Raw genomic sequence first — 18,013 nt, 5'->3', positions numbered from 1 at the left:
CTCAACTCACAAAATAATGCCTGCCTCTGTCTCCCAGAGTGTGCCACCATGCCAGGTAGAAACAAGTGCTCCTAACCACTGAGCCATGTCTCCAGTGCCCTGCCCCCCCCCCCCCTTTCCAGAATTCAGACTGTTGCTCCAGAATCCGTGTCAGCAAGGGCACCACCCAGATATGGTGTGGCCTAGTGGCTTAGCATTTTTGGGAGCTTTGAAGCAGCTTCTGGAAAAATCACAGGGCTTGACATTCATCTCACTCCCTGCCCCCCCCCCCCCAGGCTTAGAAATAATGTTGGAAGTGCCTCAGGGTTTAGGCCACCTGCATAGCAGTGTCAGGACACAGCAAGGCATGTGTTACCAGAATGATCTCCTTCCGGAGCCCTATTCCTGGGTGGGGTGGGGGGGAGCAGCCCACGAGGGATCTGTAAAAAAGAGGAACCAGGCTGAAGGCTGGGGCCCATAGGTCATGGGGCCTCAGAGGTCCGGAAAGGGGCCCCTTCCACCCCCATCAGCACAGACGCTGGGCAAGGGGTGGGGTTCAAAGCCAGACCAGAGGCTTCCTAGCCTCATTTCCCCTTTGTGTGCCTTTGGCGCTGGGGTCTCCTGAGAGCTGGGGTCTTCCAGTGCTTAGGGGAGTCACAAGCCCCAAAGGGTGACTACCCAGAACCGGGTGGGCCAGGAGGTGCGCGCTTGGTGATCCCTGCCCGCTGGTTTCCTCCCGGGTCAGCACGGCTCCTTATCAGGCGCGGCCAGACAGCCAGACCCTTATCTGCACAGGCCCAGCATCCTCCCGGCCTCTGCGCCAGGGGGTAAGAGGGAGGAAGCCAGGCTGTCGCGGGGGGCGGGGAAAAGACGGGTCGGTCCAGGAGCTGCTCACTTTCTCTCTGGGGTACCCACCAACGACGATTCCAAGGCTGCTCAGGCCCTCCCGAGCCCGGGAGGTGGCGCAGCCCAGCTCTGAGGCACAACGGGACTACCTGGGGCACACTAGCCCGGATTGGACAGCGGAAACTGCCTCCTGACCTGGATTAACAGCCCTGAGCACACACACACACACCAGGCATTCCAGGCTGCGGGAACTGCTACAGGGTAAGAAGGACGCTATGAAAGTTAGGAGGGAGTGTCTGTGCCTGCTTTCTGCGGTCATGAATTCCTTTACTCATTCATTAGCTGGGACCCACTAGGGAGGAGGCCGGGAAGACGGAGTAGAGAGGTGGGGAGTCACACCATGCTAGGACACCCAGACCTTGGAGCCCAGCAACCCGCGCGTTAAGGGTGCTGATGGGGTTGGGGGCTAGCTAGTAAGAGGAAGCGTCAGCAAAGGTAGAGCCTCTGCAAAACCATGGAGAGGTGGCACAGGGTGAATCCTGGGAGTTTGAGGCGATCCCTGCCTTACTCCCAGCTGCAGGTAGGAGAGATGCTGGAAGATGAAAGGCAGCTCTAGCTTTCTCAGCTGGGTCAGACAGGTGGTTGGAAGATGGTCTTTGGCCTTTTTCGTCCCTGTAACTCTTGTCCCTTCCACAGGTCAGCACTCCAATCCTTGGGGGGTCCATGTGCCCACCCCAGGCCCAGGCAGAGGTGGGTTCCGCCATGACTGAGAAAACGGAAACGCTGGCGGAGTGTGCTTCCAGCCCGGCCCCTGCTCCTCCCCCTAAGCAGGCCTCACCTGAGTCCCTTCCTGCAGAGGAGGCTGACCGCCGAAACACGTGCACCCCCTGGTTGCCTCCAGGCGTGCCAGTGATAAGCCTGGGTCACACCCGGCCCACAGGGGCAGGCATGGCCACCACGGAGCTCACAGCCCTCCGGCCCTCCTTGCTGCAGCTAGCTGCCTTGGGAACTGCTCCGCCAGGCCTGGCCCTGCACTACCACCCTCACCCCTTCCTCAACAGGTCAGCGGGGGATCTGGGACTGTGGGCAGTGCTGACTGGCCAAGGGTGTGTGTGTGGGGGGGGGGAGGGGGTCTTTTTCGTACAAGGTGTTCATGACCCACAACCCCTTACAGTGTCTACATTGGGCCGGCAGGACGCTTCAGCCTCTTCCCTAACAGTAGGCTGAAAAGAAGACCAAGCTATGGTGAGCTGGACTTGGCTGACGGTGAGTGTGTGTCTATGTGTGTGTGTGTTACGGGGTGCTGGCAGCCCAGTGTCTGATGAACCTGGACTCTGCCACAGGGAAAGGTGCCTTTGTGGGGCACACGCACACACCGACACAGGACAACCCACACAAGCGATGGCTCATATAAGACCCACAGTACTGAGCCTAGCTTGGGCTTACTCCTGTAAGCCAGACTTGAGGCAGGGGAACCAGTTCAGAGGCTAGCCTGGGCTACATAGTGAGTCCCTAACAAGCCAAACATTATATAAAGCTAGAGTCATGGCCCTAACAGGACATTGCAGCCACAGCGTCAGTTCCCCAACCCTTGAAAACACAGCCAGGACAGACAACCTTGGATTAGCATCACACAGAAACTAGGAGACCACAATCAACCTCAGAACCCTAGCCACACATACAACAGCCACAACCACATAGTACGATCCCACACAACCACTGCCATCAGATAGGCCACCAGTCACCCACAGGCCCACAACTGACAAGAAGAGGACCTCTGGAAAACCCAGGAACAAACATGCTTGCTTGGGAAGAGGCCACAGGATAGACTTAAGGGACCACAGTGTTGTCATCAAAGCCCTGATGTCAGGGCTCAAGCCCCACGTGGGTGCTGGCGATGTTCACTGAGAACAGCAATTGGTGCTCTCTGACCTCTACCCTGACGCTATCCCTTGGGTCCCCAGGGCACCAACCCCAGAAGGTGGCTCGGCGCGTGTTCACCAACAGTAGGGAGCGCTGGCGGCAGCAACACGTTAACGGTGCCTTCGCAGAGCTCAGGAAGCTCTTGCCCACCCACCCGCCCGACCGGAAGCTGAGCAAGAACGAGGTGCTGCGCCTGGCCATGAAGTACATCGGTTTCCTGGTTCGGCTGCTGCGAGACCAAGCGGCTGTGCTGGCCTCGGGCCCCAGCGCGCCAGGGGCCCGCAAGCCACCTGCGCACCGGGGCGTGGAGGGCGGCGCGCGCTGCGGGGCGGGACACAGAGTGGAGGTTGCGCGTTCGCAGCCCTTGCTTCCTGGGGACTGCGATGGCGACCGCAATGGGTCTGTGCGACCCATCAAGATGGAGCCGACGGCCCTAAGTCCTGAGGTGCGGTGACCTAAGGCAGTGGCGCCTCCCCTGCTACCTAGTGAACTCTCTGTAAAGGGGGCTTAGGTCTCCCCAGATGAGGAAATGCCCTTTAGCTCTGGAAGGATGGTCGACGGCTCCAGCGCCCACTTCCCCCTCAGACTTTTAAGACATATTTCATACAGGCTTCTGGAGGTGGCTTTGCCAGTGTCCTCTCTGCCTGGGCCGAGGCAAAGTAGCCATGAGACCCCAGGGGTCCTGAGGGAGTTAGGGAAGGGTCTAGAAGCCTTTGCACTTCTCACCGGCGCCCCCTGCTGGAGTCGGGAAGCCCCTAGACAAGTGTGTGGGAGGACCCACCCCCATGGAGCACAACCGGTTGCGCTTGATCCTTGACCCTGTGAACCGAGTTAACGAAGACTCAGGCACTCTTGCATTTGTTTTTCTTTATTTCTTTATTTCACATACACATTAGCCATTCAATGGAGAAGCCGGAGAGAGTCAGGCAAAGATGGTATAACAGAAGCGCAGTGACGGGGGTGGGGCGGGCGGGCGGAGAGGGGACAGACGGGCTGGCTGCCTACTTGCATTCCGCTAGGACACTGAAAACCCAGAAAACAAAACAGACAGTAAACTACCCTTGTTTCTTATGTATCTCAGTGCAGAGACGGGGGTGGAGGGCAGAGAAGGGAGACCAGGCTGAAAGAGGAGCAGAAGGGAGGGGACGCTAAGGGGGAAAGCACACCAAATCCATTAGTACTATATATAGATACTCGTATATACTGCGTTTCTTAGCCTAAGAAGAAACTTGTTTGACGGGACGGGCGGCCTTTGCGGTCCGCGATGCTGGTGCTGGTGGGGCGCACGGATCTCCCAAGAGGGGCCAAAGCGGGGGCTGGCCCCTGCTGGCTTGCGGGGGTTTGGGGGGCGCCCCGAGGGTGGATGGGGTTGGGGGAGCAGAGGTGGGGCTGGGGTGCCCCTAGGGCTCTCGATTGGGGGACAAAAGTTCTCATAACTTTATTGCTCCTTTATTTTTTTTTCTCTCGTGGGGAGGGGGGGGTCCGTTCAGCACGGTCGGGGTGGGGAAACGGTGGGTCGTCTGAGCCACCCGGCCCCTCTGGGACCCAGAGCGCGGCGTCCGCTCCGCCAGCACGGGGGTGAGAACAAGGCACTAGGTCGGCCGGCCAGCGCGGGGGGCGGGTGTGTAAGGCAGTCGACAGGGCTGGTTGCGGGGTGGGGTGGGGACGTGTGCCGGGCTGTGTGTGTGCGTGCGTGCGTGCGGGCGCGGGCCTGGGCAAATCGACCTGTCAGCGTGGCTGGACCTGTCCTGGAGCATCTAACCTCCCGGAGGGAGGGGGAAGAGTGGTGTCCTGTGGGAAGGGGTCGGGGAGGAAACTACCAACTTGCTGAGCGCGCTCCTGATTAATGCTGGTGAGGGTCAAGTTGGCGTCTGGCTCAAAGAAGGGCGCTCGGAGTGGGGAGGGAGGGAAAAGGGACGTTTGTTCGTTGGCATTGACCTCTGCGGGGGAGGGGGCCGGGGACCCCCGCCGCGCCCCAGTGCCCGGAGGGGGAGGGGGCAAGAAAGGGGGAAGGGGCGCCTGGGGAGACCCGCGGCCAGAGCAGCCCAGCGGCGGGGCGCACACCGCTGTCCCGTTCCGTTAAACTCAACAAAGAAGGGATATGCGTGTTCCTAACAAGTGCAGAGTATTTAATTGATTCATAAACGTATGTATAATAGTTTGTGGGTTTTTTAAAAACGTACTTTATAATGTAATAAGCACCAGGGTTTTTATGTTTAATTATCTTAAAAATAATTTTCTCTCGTCCTTTTCCTTTTGATCTTGTGTTGGTTTTTTTTTTTAATGTCGGTGTTTTTTAAAATATAAACTGTGAACGTTTTCTTAGCCCTCCCACCGAAACCAAACGACGAAACAAATTAAAACCCCAGATTATCCTCGTCAACGCAGGAAAACGGCAAAAACCAACCAACCAACCTAACAACCAAACAAACAAAAAACCCAGAAAACTACCAAAAAGGAAAAGGGGGGAAAAGGAAAAAAAAAAAAGAAAAACACTCAGCTTTCATCCCCGCTAAGGGCAGGGCAGGCCCAGTTCTTTTAGCGTCCCCAGAGCCGCGAGGACATTACAACAAAAATAGAATTTTTCTTAATCTCTTAACATACAAAGATAGGAAAACTCTCTGATGCATTGCACTTGGTTCAATGAAAAAAAAAAAAGGTTAATTTCCCCTATATTTTTTGTGGGTTGTTTCCTCTCCTAACACGTCCCCACATCTGTCGCCCTCATCGTCCCTGCCTGCCCCTCACAACACCACTTGGGAAAGGAGCGCCACCCCCACCCTCGCCTTCCCGGGGGTACCTCGCCGGGCACCTTGGGCCCCGGCCCAGCTGGCCTGCAGCTTCTGACCTCGCCCGGGGCATGTGCCCCGCAAACCCACAGCGCCCACAGCCCGACTGTCCTCGACCAACCGAAGAGGCGCACGCGGCCGGGCAGGGACCCTCTTTCGCTAGCTCTTAGCTCTGACCCTGTTTAGCCAACCGAACTGAAAAAATCATTGCACTTTGACCGCGCGTCATGCCCGGCCCGCCCGGCCCCCCACCCTGGGGCTCCCTCCCCTGGCACAGGGAAGCACCCCCGCCGCGGGATCTCCACCCTGGCCCTAGACGCCGCAGGGGAGGGCTTCGCTCAACTTCTACACAGAGCACCTGGGCTGCCGCCTCGCAGCCCAGAGCTCCCTGCTAGCAGCGGCCTTTCGCCTTCTCGGGGGGCCGCAGCCTCAACCAACTAGATTCTCAATAAATAAAGCCCACAACCCACCCCCACGTGGTGCAATGTTGGACTGACTTTCGGAGGATCCTGACCTGTGCTTTGTGTTTTCATACCGGAGAGGCCAAGGCCTTGAGAATGGCCCTGGGAGGGGAGATGCAGGGAAAGAGGACTAAGGCACAGAAAGACAAGCCAGAGGGGCCCAGTCACCCTGTAGGGGGGGGGAGGCTGGCGTGCTCGCGTTCCCCTCCCTCCCAGGGGGCTTCTCAAGACCCTCTGGACAAGCCTCCACCATCCCTTGCAGGAGGAGAGAGCTGGGAGGAGAGCTGCTTCCTGTGGTGTGTTACGAAATTGTTCCCAAGTTGCTCGAACAGAGGAGGAGTTCCCAACTGCAACAGCGAAAGACCCAAACAATGACTGCCCCACCCCTAAATAAAGAGGAAAGACATTACAGCTAAAATCTAGGGAGAAGTGGCCACGAGGTGTGGTGGGGGAGGGAAGGGGACCAGAAAGCTCCAGAACACTCTTTTAAAAGGATGACAACCCCACCCCACCCCCTCCACAGGAAGTCTCCAGAGCAGGACGCCTACCTAGAACAGGTGGAGGCTGCCTTGTCCTCCTCGCTCCGCTCCGGGGCCCTTTCTGCTCCACTCTCAGCCGGCCCCTGGAGGGCTGTGTGCGGCAAGGGCAGGGGCAGGGCAGAGGGGCGGAGCGAGGGCACCTGCATGCAGGGCTGGGGTGCGGGGCGACCTGGGGCCGACTCCCTTTTACTAGGGGCGTGGCAGAGGGCAGCCCTCGTGGCCTGCCCTGCGGGGGATGGTAGAGGATGCCTGCGCCAGGCTGAGCGTCCAGTCCAGAGCATTCTGACTTTTTCCTGTGTGCTGTACAGAGGGGTGGGGTCCAGCCCGAGAACTGCCTGTGCGGTCCAGAGTGGGGTGGCAGAACACCCCCCCATTCTGGACTCACACTGACTTCAGCTAGCTCCTAGGAGCATCCATCCCCTGCCCACCCCGGGACTGCCCTCGCCTGGTCCAGAGCAGCTAGGGACAGAAGCCTGTGCAGAGGCTCCCAGGAAGGGCGAGAAGGAGAGGAAGGAGAGGCAAAGTCCGGAGGGGAGCTCGAACGTCTACTCCCATCTTGACGAGCTGTTCCTCTGGGCTCCTAGGGAAACTTAGGTCCAGTGGAGGGTGGGGTCCCCAGGAACCGCAGGCAGGGGCTGCCGGCCAGCGAGCTGGCTGCTCCTTCCCGGGAAGGCCGGGCTGGGTAGGAGGAAGGCCATCTTCTATTTTGTTTCATCCTTTCTTTCTGTTTGTTTGTTTGTCCTCTGCTTAGCAGAGTCTGCTTAGCATGCTTCTTTCTGCTTGGCTGCTGGTGTACAGCTCCGCCGAGACCCCTTCATAGGGCTCCCAGAACTGGGCGGCTTTGGACCGCGGGGGGGTGGGGTGGGGGGTATCCGGGCTGGAGGAGGGAAGGGCTGAGTGGCTGACGACGTCTAAGTTTTGATTTTCGGTGGGTGGGGCTGGGCTGGGGGATATTTCCATATCTCAAAATTTCTTCTCCCCCCTTTTGAGGAACCTCTTTCTTTCTTTTTTTTTTTTTCTCCAATTTTGTTGTTTCTTTTGTTGATCTTAATCAGAGGAACCAGGACTGAAACGGGACCAGGAAGAGGGGGGGAAAAAGCGACAATGAGAACAGCTGGAGCAGGTCCCAACTCCCATCTCACTCCCACCTGGCCCTATGACCCCCAGCCTCTATAGTGAGTTCAGGAGGAGAGGCCAGGGCAGCCGACTCCAATCGAGGAAGCCAGCTCATTCTCCTCACCCTCTGAGGGAATCCCCCCCAGACCCCAGTGCATGAGTCCAGCTGGTCTTCCCGTGGGCACTGTGCCCAGCGGGTGGGACCCCCCCCCCATGGCTGGCACTGGCACAGACCTGGGATCTGGCCATGTTTGCAATTGTTTAGGTTTTTTGTGTGGGACCTGGAAGGTGGGGAGGATGCCAGGCTGGGGCTTTTGTACCCACAGGGGTTGGGGGAGTAGGGTGGGGGTGGCCCAGCTTGAGTTCTTGCTGAGTTTTCTTTCTGTCTCTTTGGATTAAAAGCAGAAATTCACGTCTGTACATCCCAGCCAACCTCCTGTCCCTCAGGCTGAAAGACTTGGGGGCAGGGAACCACAGGCCTTCAGTTCTTACCAGGGCCAGGCCCAAGGGAGGGGGCCAGAGCCCACCCACCCAGAACAGTCCTGGGCCTTCAGGGCACCAGACTGGGAAGGAGCGTAAAGCACCCTGTGGTGGGCGTCACTTCCCTGGGAAGCCAGCAGGGGGCGCTGCCTTCCCGTGTATAGGACCCTGCTGGCAGTGAACACAGTATACACAGGGTGGACCCCTGGGGCTGGCTGCTTGGCAACACCCTCTATCAAAGGCTCGACTCTGGTTTCCTGCCCAAGAGGGAGTGGAGGACTCTTCTGCAGACCTCTCCGTTGCTTGGGCTATACCTGAGAGTACCTTTGCAACAAAATGAGGGGCCCTGATGCTGCAGCTGTGGGTCAACAGGATGGGGCAGAGCCAACTACACCCACACCCCCGTGCGCACACACACACACACACACACACACACACCCCAGGCATACTATATGCACACTAGATACTGCCTCGTTCTGTATTGTCGCAAGCCCACAGTGATGCCAGGTACACAGAATGGGTGATCTTGACCTGCTTGTGGTCACAGCCCTAAGATGACAGAACTGGAACTCAAATGCAGGGAGGAGGCAAGCACCTGTGCAGCAGCCATGACAAGGCTGGACAGCAATGCCTGGGCTGTGTCTAGGTGAGGTCCAGCCTGCTAAGTTAGGATGAAGGCACCAGGCAGCTGGAGTGGCCAGGCTGGCCTCGAACTCACAGAGATCCACTTGCTTAGGTGTGTGCCACCACCGACAGGATCCAGGCAGAATTTCATGTGAAATTTTCCAATATTTAAAACACTACTGGAGCTAGGCATGGTAGTGCATGGCTTTAATCCCAGTAGGTGAATCTCTAGTTAGTTGGAGGCTAGCCTGGTCTACATAGTGAGTTCCAGAACAACCAGGTTTACACTGAGATATCCTGACTCAAAAACAAACCAACACACTATTGGAAGCCAAAATTGGTGGCTTATGCTTGTAATCTCAGCACTTAGGAGACTGACGCAGGAGGATTGTTTGGAATTTGAGATCAACCAGGACCTCACAGTGAGTCCCAGGGCCAGCCTGGGCTACAGAGTCAGACCCTGTCTCAAAACTCAGACAAACAAAAAGTACCAGGGGATCCAGGTGTGATGAAACTCACTAGTAATTCCAACATACAGGAGGCTGAACAAGGGGATCGAGTGTGAGGCCAACCTACATAGTGAGATCCTGGCTCAAAACAAAACAAAACAAAAATAGAAACCTCACCACTACCAGACTAGGAGTGAGGCCCTGGGTTCTAACTCTAGTCAAAAAAAAAAAAAAAAGCCCCTAATGCTCTGGTACGGGACTGCAATAGGTGTCCTTGTGAAATGGGGACACTAGATACACGAATTAGCAATGGATTCAGAGAAGCACAGTCTCCTGCTCTTTTAGTCCCAGCATGCAAGGCATGTGACCTGGATTCAATCCCTAAACCTAGAGGTGGCAAGAGAGAAGTGACTGGACAAAACCGTCTTCTGCCCTCCACTTGAACTTAGTGGTACGCACGTGTGCCCATACGTGCACATTACACACACTCACATGCACACGCGCATGCTCACAACCAAATAACAAAGCTTGATCTCTAGAATTTTCGGGGGCAATGGAATCCTAGGTGTGCTGTCCAACGCACTGATAGCATGGTTTTTGAGCATGAACACTTGAAATGTGGCTTGTGGATTAAGGAGACTGAGCCTGGTCCCTCCCGAATGCTAGCTGAGGGCTCTGCCGCAGAGCTCTTAATTGATCTCCGTGCACACCACTACATGTGGCCGTCAGACTGCCACGGTGAAGGGCGCTGCTGGGTGTCAGGCCAGAGATGGAGAGGAGGAGGCCTGCCTCCCTCTGTAGGTTCTCAAGCAGCTGCTCAAACCCCTACCAGCCCACTTGCTAAAAGCCAGGTAGGTCCCTGGGAAACCCGAGGCAGAAAGCCAGGACCAAGCTTGGTCAACAGAGCTCTAGGCTTCCAGTTCTGGTGTTTTCTGGGGTCCAAGGGAGGGCTGGCGAACACAGGCTCTTACACCATGGCTACCCCGTGGCTGTAGCCAGGCCATGGGAAACCTCTGCTTCCCTAACAGACGCAGTGGGAGAAGACACCTGGGACCTGGCAGGACCCACACCAAGGTCGGAGCTAGCCCTTGAAGCATCATGTGCTACAACCGCTTTGTAATCTCTAGAGGGATGAAGACCCCCACTTTAAGCTCTGGAATGGGGACTTAGTGGGGCCTCCACACAGGCCCTAGGGGCAGGGGTCTGCTGAGAAGGCAGCAAGGCCGGGTTTTTCTTTTGTTTTCTTTTCTTTTTTTCTTTTTTTTCTGTTTACCCCTTCCCTGCTTTCCAAGCCAGACCCCAAATTGATTAAAACTAAGTAAAAAGCACTGTTTAGAGAATGATAAAATTGCTAAAATTTTCTTTTCTTCCCTCATTCTATTGTTCAGTCTCCATCTGGTGCTCCAAGGATCAGCTAAAGTCACTGGTTACTGTGGAAACCACTCCCGATTGTGGTCCCCTCCCCACACCCCCACACAGCCGCCTGCCTGCCCCCAGGCCCAAGGGCTCCTGCTCCGGGGGTGTCTAACTTCCATTTCCTCGTGATCCCCAGACACGCCTGCCTGGTCCAGAGCGCTGGATCAGGCTAGGATCCATTTCCCCACCTGCCACGTAAGGCAGTGAAGGAGAGAGAGAGAGAGAGAGAGAGAGAGAGAGAGAGAGAGAGAGAGAGAGAGAGAGAGAGAGAGAGAGAGAGAGAGAGAGAGAGAGAAATTGTTTCCCAAACTTGCCTAAAACTCTGACTTGGCCTCAAAACATCCAAGTAAAGCGAGCAGAGAACGCAGCGCGGGAGGCGAAAGCAAGGGAGAGGGGAGGGTTCTCGCAGCAGTGGAGCAAGCGCACTGCACTGCAGAGCAGGAGTGGCTGCCTGCCGGGGGGAGAGGCCGGCAGCTCCCGGTGCCAGCCCAGAGCTGGGAGGGAAGGCCCGCCTGCTGTCCTGTCCTCTGGCACCCCCTCCCACCTTCTGCCAGCAGGGCTTTCTCGGCCTCCCTGGCACAGAGCAGAGGGGGCCGGCTCCAGACCCTGCTCAGAGCCATTGTTTTTCTTCTCAACACCCCCAAGTTCAAGTTCATCTGGGTGTTACATCATGTCTGGTTGCTCCTGGAAACCAGACGGGTCAGACGTGACTCTGGGGAAAGGGGGCGGGAGGCTGGAGGGGGGTTGAGGTTCCCCTCTCCTTCCCTCCTCACCGCTAGGGAGCTCTGAAGTTTGACTAAGTTGTGTGTGTGTGTGTGTGTGTGTGTGTGTGTGTGTGTGTGTGTGTGTGTATGTGTGTGTGAGTGTGTATGTGTGTACGCGCGCGCGTGTTAAAGAAAAAGAAAGAAAAAGAAAAGACCCTCAAACCACACACACAAAACTTCCATCCACCAACTTTCACCGGCCTGGGGCCTCAGCAGAGGCGGGGCAGGAGCCAGCAGAGGTGGCCCTGAGGCTCTTAGCAGGGGTAGATTTCCCAGGGCTGAGGAAGCCAGCAAGGAAGTGTTTTTATAAAATCTACAAAAAGAAGAATATTTGTGTGCTCTTTCTGAAAGCCCTGGCCCTCTAAAGCTGCCCCTGGCACTCAAGGGAACCCCTGAGGTGGGTCCCCCACTGTGTTCCAAGGGCCCTCGGTTCTGCCTGCTGTTCTCGCCCTTTCCAGATATAGGCACACAAGAGACATCCATGTGTGCACATGTACACATGGGTTCTCAAGGCAGGCTGGGGAGGGAGGGCTCACGTTGGAGGGCACATTTGGCTTGTCTCCTTTGGAGAGGTGGGGTGGTGTCAAGTAGGGCCTGGGGGCTCCAGCAGTCTGACTTTCCTCCTAATGAGACTTATGGGGACTTAGAGGAGAGACCGCCAGGACTGCAGCCAGCCCTGCCCTGCCCTGCCCTTGATGCCAGTCTCTGGGCATGAAGCCCACCAGACTTGTTTGTCCCTCCTGGACCTTTATCTAGCCCACCCAACGCCAGGGAAACGGGGAAGGCCAAGGCTTCCTTGGGGTGGCCAGCAGGTAGGCACGGCAGGAAGAGATCCAGGAGATAGGGCTGTCTTCCTAGTCAGCGCCTCAGACTTTTATCTTTGCTCTACCAGGATGGCCCAGAGGCCTCTAGCCTTGGGCTGCCTTTCCCAGGTCCAGGGTTGTTAGAGCTAATTATCCAATTACCTGATTAGCCAGGGAGCCTGAGGCTGCCTGGGGAGGCTGCTCAGCTGGGCAGACGCCCGGGCGTGCAGCTCCCCAGGACCTTTCTTAAGATCTGTCCCCCTGAGTGCACCTCTGTATGCACTGGTGGTGGTTGGGGGTGGAGGTGGGGGTCATCTCCTACCTGAGACTGCTGTGGGATGTTCAGAAAGTTGCCGTCCCGGGGTCCGATGCTGACAAACCGGTTGGCAGAGGAGGCGCCTGTCGTTGTGAATGCTGTGGAAGAGCGGGAAATGAGGAGAGAGGGAGAGACCAGGTCAGCCTATGGGGCCCACCTGGGCACTGCCCCTCTGGGCGGCTTCGAGGAAAGGGAGAAACTAGGTTAGATGCGCTGCAGGATAGGCCGGCAGGAGGAAGGCTGTGTGAGGGGGCTGCAGTTTGGGAGGCCAGGCTCCAAGCCCTCTCACTGACCACGCGCAGACCCTCCTGCCTCAGCCTGTCAAGCCCTTGAGGCTGCAGCCGGAAGTCCCTTGGGCCTAGTGCTGTCCCCTACTGGGACAATGGTTAGCACCAGGTTTACCAGTGGAGTCCCTGGCTTTTCTACTTGTAGAAGGGCGGTGCAAAGGTGGGAGCTGGGCAGCCTGGACCAGCCAGTGTAAGCATGGTCCTTCCATCCAGGCTGTCTCTCCAACCCCACAGCCTCACATGGGGGCTGGACCACTTACCACCTTTGGGCAGTCCCACGGGTTGGCAAGTGGCTCAGGAACACACAGGGGTCCAGTGGAGGGCTGAGCCAGCAGGAGTGGTCACAAAAGAACCTATGGCCTGGCTGCCTGGCTTGTGGTGTGGCAGAAAGGCTGAAGCCCATGCTACCCTCTTCCTGTCAGTGCACCAGGCCAGGTGACAGAGAAAGAGGCCACAGACAGAGCCCCAAGCTCAGCCACCTGGGGGAGGGGGCAGCTGTCCAGTGCCCCAGGGGACAAATGAACCCAACACCCCTGAGCTCTTCTGGCTGAACCTGACAGTTGGGAAGCAGTCCCCAGAGGAAAATGGAGTGTCATAGTTTGTCTGGGAAGCCCACCTCTGCTTATTACCAGACACATCCAGGACATGCTCACCAGTTTGTTCCCCTCTCTCCAGAAGTGTTCCCCAGCCTGGCTCCCTCCCTCCCCCCCCTCTGCCCACCTCCAGGGACTGTGGTCATGTCTAATGGCATATGCAAATGAGAAGATGGCATGGACAGGGCGGGGAGGGGGAAAGAACTCAAACCACAGGAGAGAAGGAGAGACAGAGAGTGCGAACGGACAGGAGTGTTGACATGGACCCCCTCCCACGCACTGCTGCACAAGCTCCAGCTCACACCTCTGCCCACCCCCGGTCCAGCCCAAGACAGCGCGCCTGCCCTCCTTCCGCCTTTCCTGGCCTTCACGTCGGGTCTAGCTGGGACCTCTCCACTTAGATTTTTCTTTTCTTCCCTCTGGAAACATTTGTCATTTGGATTTAAAGGAAAGAAGAGAGGGAGGAAGGGAGGGAGGGAGGAAGAAAAAGATGAAGTAAGCTGGGACCCAGCGCCCTCCCTTCTCCTTGGAACTTACAACCTGGGAAAGGAATTGAGGGGAGAGGAGGGAAGGGATGGGGGGGGATGGGAAGAGGAGAGAAAAAGGGAGGAGGGTGGAGAACAAGAAGAAGAAGAAACCAAATGGGAGGCTGAGGGAAAGAAGGGGTTGGAGGCAGCCTCCTGCATCTTCAGAGACCCAAAGGGCCAGATGGAGGTGAGGGGGCAAGGCAAAAAAGAGAATGGTGGTGGCATCACCTTGTGGTCACATTTAGTTTTTTTTGGGAGGGGGGTGTGTATAAGGGAACAACAAAACAACAACAACAAAAAATTGAAAAACAAAACCGAAAAATCAAAAAACAAAAAACAAAAACAAAAAAAAACAAAACCAAAAACAAAAGCAGCAATCAGGCATGAAGATGGCATGGCTGTGCCTCCCGCCCCCCTACCCGCGCCGGCACCCCCGGCCCAGTGCCCCACTGCACTCTCCCTCCCGCCCCCCCCAGGGGGGCCTGGGCCAGGGCCTGGCTGGGAGCAGTGGGCAGGGCTCATGGGGTGCTGGCTGGTGTAAGTGAGGCCCAGGAGGCCATGGCCAGGGCTCAACCCTGCTCATCCGGTGGGAGGCTCTGAGGCACTCTGAGTAGGGACTTTGTTGGGAGGGGGGGCGCTCCTCTTTTTGCAGTGGAGACTGTGTAGATGGGCCAGGGATGCTGGGCGCTGTGGTTTTCGGTTTCATCGTCCACTTACAAGGTGATGGAGGAGTCAAGGCGGCGCCGTCTGGGGCCGTGCTGGTGGTTTTGGAATCAGGCATAGGAAGGGGCACAGGTCTGGCCACTGGAGGCGGCGGCGGTAGCAAAAATGACCCCGGGACTTTGCCCTGGCCGCTACCGTTGGGCTGCGAACAACATAAATAGAGTGACGCATGAAGGCACATCACACACAGACACACGCTCCCCTGCGCGGCCGGCCACTTGCTCCTGAGAGCGGGGCGCTCCCGATGGAAGATGCAGGAGTGGGAGGGAGGGTCCTTGCCTCTAGGCACGGGATGGAGGAGGCTGTGAGGCCTCTATTTGGTCTCTTGGTTGTTTCTCTCTTTCTTTCTTTTTCCTCTTATGATGTAGTGGGAGGGAAGAAAGGGGGGATGTCCGACGGGTGATTCCTCATTTCTTTCTTTCTTTTTGGTTTGTGGGGGTGGTGGGGGGTGTGTGTGGAATCTTACTGTGTAGCTCTGGCTGGCTTCAAACTCACCATGTAGACCAGGCTGGCCTCAACATCACAGAGATCCACCTGCCTCCGCCTCCCAAGGGCCGGGTTCAAAGGCATGTGCCACCATACCTGGCTGCTTGGTCAATTTTAAAGCAAGATGCTCTTGGTACAGAAATGAGCCACCTAGTAATACACACCACTGCACCTAGACCAGCCATCCTCACGGCAAGAAAAGCCAGCTCACCTCCAATGCCCCACAGGCACACTCTCTCCATGGGTCTGACTGGGGCTGGCTGGCTAGCCAAGACCCACAGGCTGGCTGACATCCACCCCATCCACGGGCGGGGCAGCCTGGCTCAGGAGGCTGTCAGCATCCCTTCTATCTCCAGCAGATCCTATTCCCGGCCTGTGAAGAGTGGGTCACTGGGCTTTTCTATAAAGATCAGCCAGCAAGGAAAGTACGCCATTGGTGGCTCCAACTTCTGTGCCGTTCTCCAAGAGCAAGTCCCTGGATAATGCACGCCCTCGGGGAGCCAGGGACATTCTGCCACCAAGGTCCAGTCCTCGTCCTTTGCGTCCTCTTTGGCCTCAGACTTGCGTTTCTCCTCCAGGCCTCATGCCTGACCGTGCCTGGGTCAGCTTCAAGGCTTCAGAGAAAGTACACACCACAAGCTCTCCCCAGCCACTGGCAGGCGCAGTTTCCCTGGAGAGACCTGGAACATGTCCCCTGCAGCTTGGGACAGAGCCCTCAATGGCTGCTCAGGTACAGGAAGGGCTGGGCCTCAGCTCTTCTTTTCCTATGGAGCAAACTTCAGCCCTTCTGGCCACTTAGATACAAGTCTTAGGGAGGAAGGCCTTTCTGTCTCAAGCTGCCCTCAAACTGGCAATTCTCCTGCCTTGACATCCTGAGTGCTGGGGTTATAAGCAAGCGCCACTATACCTGGCCAGTGCCTCTCCTGTGGGGAGGACAGACCCCAGGAAACTGACCCCACCTGATGTCTCATCTCACTTGATGACAATGAGATGGCGGGGTGAGGGGGTGGGGCCGCCTCTGCTCTGAGAGTGAGAGGCTCAGTTAGGTGCTCTGGGTGTCCAGCCACGGCCCAGGCATTGTACTCAAGCTGTGTCTGACCTTCTAATTACTCACAAGGGAACAGTTGTCACGTCAGGGTCACTCTGTTCCCCATCCTAGAAGACACTGGCAACATCTAGAGATGTGATTTTTGTTTTGTTTCGAGGCCTAGAAGATGCTATTGGCATCGAGTGGGTGGCTATAAAGCCATCTCCTGTAGCTCATGGGATGGAGAGCTCATCCTCCACTCGGAGCTAAAGGTACCATCTCTGGGAAACTCTGATGCAAAGGGAGCTTCACTCTACCTATTCTGCAGATGAATCCAGTGAGGTTCTGTTCAGGAAAGTGGTTCACCCAAAGTCATCTGCTACGCTGATTATGCTTGGAGACAGAGCCCTATCTGTCTGACTCAAGAGCCTTTTGCAGGCTCATGAGCCCTCTCCTCCAAGAGCAAGTGAGGTCAGCTCTCTCACAAACCTTTCCCTGTTTTAGAATTAAGACACACTCTCCCCAAGGGTCAGTCAAGGGTCGCATTCCCACCCCCTGTCTCTTAGGCATTCCCCATTCCATGCCCCCTGGACTGTCCGGGACACAAGCCGAGAGCAAGGTCACAGTGCAGATCTGCTCACAACAGAGTGCCCTGCCTGAAGCCCCTTCCTGTACCCCTCAAAGCCTGTTCTGGAAGCACGACACAGCCACACCGGAACCAGCCAGATTCTTTGAATCACACTGGTCTCTCACTGTCCTCTTCTTCTTGGACACCGTTGGCCCTTCAGCAGAGTCGTGAAAGCAGCGGTCTCCAAGCCCCAGCACGCCTGCCTGCAGACTCATGTAGAACTCAGGCCCCCCTTGCCTCAAGTGGGACTGTACTGTCCTTTTCTGCTGTTACTTCATATATTCATGCATATGATGTGGGATCAAACTTAGGCCATTAAACTTGCGTGGCAAGTACTTTACTCCTGAGGATGACCAAACATCTGATCCTCCTGCCTCCATCTCGCAAATGGCTGGGATTACAGGCATGAGCTGCCATGACCAGTTCCTGCTCCACTTTAGTTACACTCCGACCCAGACCTCTGGGTCTGCTAGCCGCCATCCTTTATCCCTAATGACTTACTAGATCTGACACACTATTCTTCTGTATGCTTCTTTCTGCCATTCCTGAGGATGACAGTTCAGAGCATCTAGCAAAACCAGTCAGTGGCTGCCCTGCATCCCTTATCTATGGCCTGGACTAGAGTCTTCGGTGCTAGATACCCGTTTAGAGAGTGACTCTTTGGTTCTGGGCAGCATCAGGACCAAATGGCAGGCTTTCCAGCTCTACAGGGGTACCAGTGAGAGCCAAGCAGCAGCCTCTCTCCTCATGTCTATGTATGGCCTGTCTGGCTCCCATCCCATATTTCCCCCAGACAGGAAATGGAACAGTCCCACAGATCACAGCCTCATGGCTTCTCCGTTGGGCTCCAAGCATCTAGGACACAGCATGGAGGCGTCTGCCTCCTTCAAGAGTGCCTAAAAGGACATCCCCACCCGACGGGGCTGGTCACAATATTCACACATATTTCTAGAAGTAACTCTCATCAGATCTAGAGCATCTGAGTTCTGACTGGGATACAAGTCAAAGTTTTAAGATATCAAAGTCTTTGACTCTGCATCACCTTAGGAGCTGAGTTGGGGCTAAAAGGGGTCTGCAAGCTGGCCCAGCACTTGTCTCTTACAGATGGTGGCACTCTTCCCTCCCTGCGTCACTATCCCCCCTACCCCCCGCTGGGACCTCACCAACCCTGGAACCCTGCTAGCCAGGACCCTGCCTCCTGCCCTGAAGTGCCGTCTCCATGTGGTTTTTAAAACAA

At 56.4% G+C, this 18,013-nt stretch overlaps 2 protein-coding genes across 11 annotated transcripts in view; one reads left to right on the top strand and one right to left on the bottom strand.

The window, feature by feature from the left end:
- The first annotated feature begins 430 nt into the window (after positions 1-430).
- On the top strand, positions 431-5,241 carry LYL1 (LYL1 basic helix-loop-helix family member). Its single transcript, XM_084756530.1, has 4 exons — positions 431-1,086; positions 1,522-1,886; positions 2,000-2,091; positions 2,790-5,241. Exons 2-4 carry the CDS (start codon positions 1,549-1,551, stop codon positions 3,200-3,202), a joined length of 843 nt encoding a protein of 280 aa, XP_084612656.1. The 5' UTR covers positions 431-1,086; positions 1,522-1,548; the 3' UTR covers positions 3,203-5,241.
- The window catches only part of NFIX (nuclear factor I X), a 99,269-nt gene continuing 84,856 nt past the window's right edge, over positions 3,601-18,013 (bottom strand). For 6 of the 10 annotated variants that reach the window (XM_084756493.1, XM_084756497.1, XM_084756495.1 and 3 more), the window contains one exon: positions 12,518-14,777. In XM_084756493.1, the coding sequence (XP_084612619.1) occupies positions 14,328-14,777 (450 nt within the window). In that variant the 3' untranslated portion in view covers positions 12,518-14,327. Of the gene's footprint in view, positions 7,604-12,511; positions 14,778-18,013 lie in introns of those variants that run through there. The other 4 variants (XM_084756496.1, XM_084756498.1, XM_084756499.1 and 1 more) reach the window with 2 other exon arrangements.

This window comes from Acomys minous (assembly GCF_964271855.1).
Source record: "Acomys minous genome assembly, chromosome: 14".
In the NCBI taxonomy this organism is placed as follows: domain Eukaryota; kingdom Metazoa; phylum Chordata; class Mammalia; order Rodentia; family Muridae; genus Acomys; species Acomys minous.
Note: the sequence above shows the minus strand (reverse complement) of the source record. Positions and strands in the feature narration are given on the sequence as shown.

Excerpts from the sequence above, each read along its gene's own strand:
- LYL1 (XM_084756530.1), top strand. The coding sequence starts at position 1,549 with ATGTGCCCACCCCAGGCCCAGGCAGAGGTGGGTTCCGCCATGACTGAG. Across the intron at positions 1,887-1,999 it reads CCTCACCCCTTCCTCAACAG|TGTCTACATTGGGCCGGCAG; the intron begins GTCAGCGGGGGA and ends AACCCCTTACAG. Across the intron at positions 2,092-2,789 it reads TGAGCTGGACTTGGCTGACG|GGCACCAACCCCAGAAGGTG; the intron begins GTGAGTGTGTGT and ends TTGGGTCCCCAG.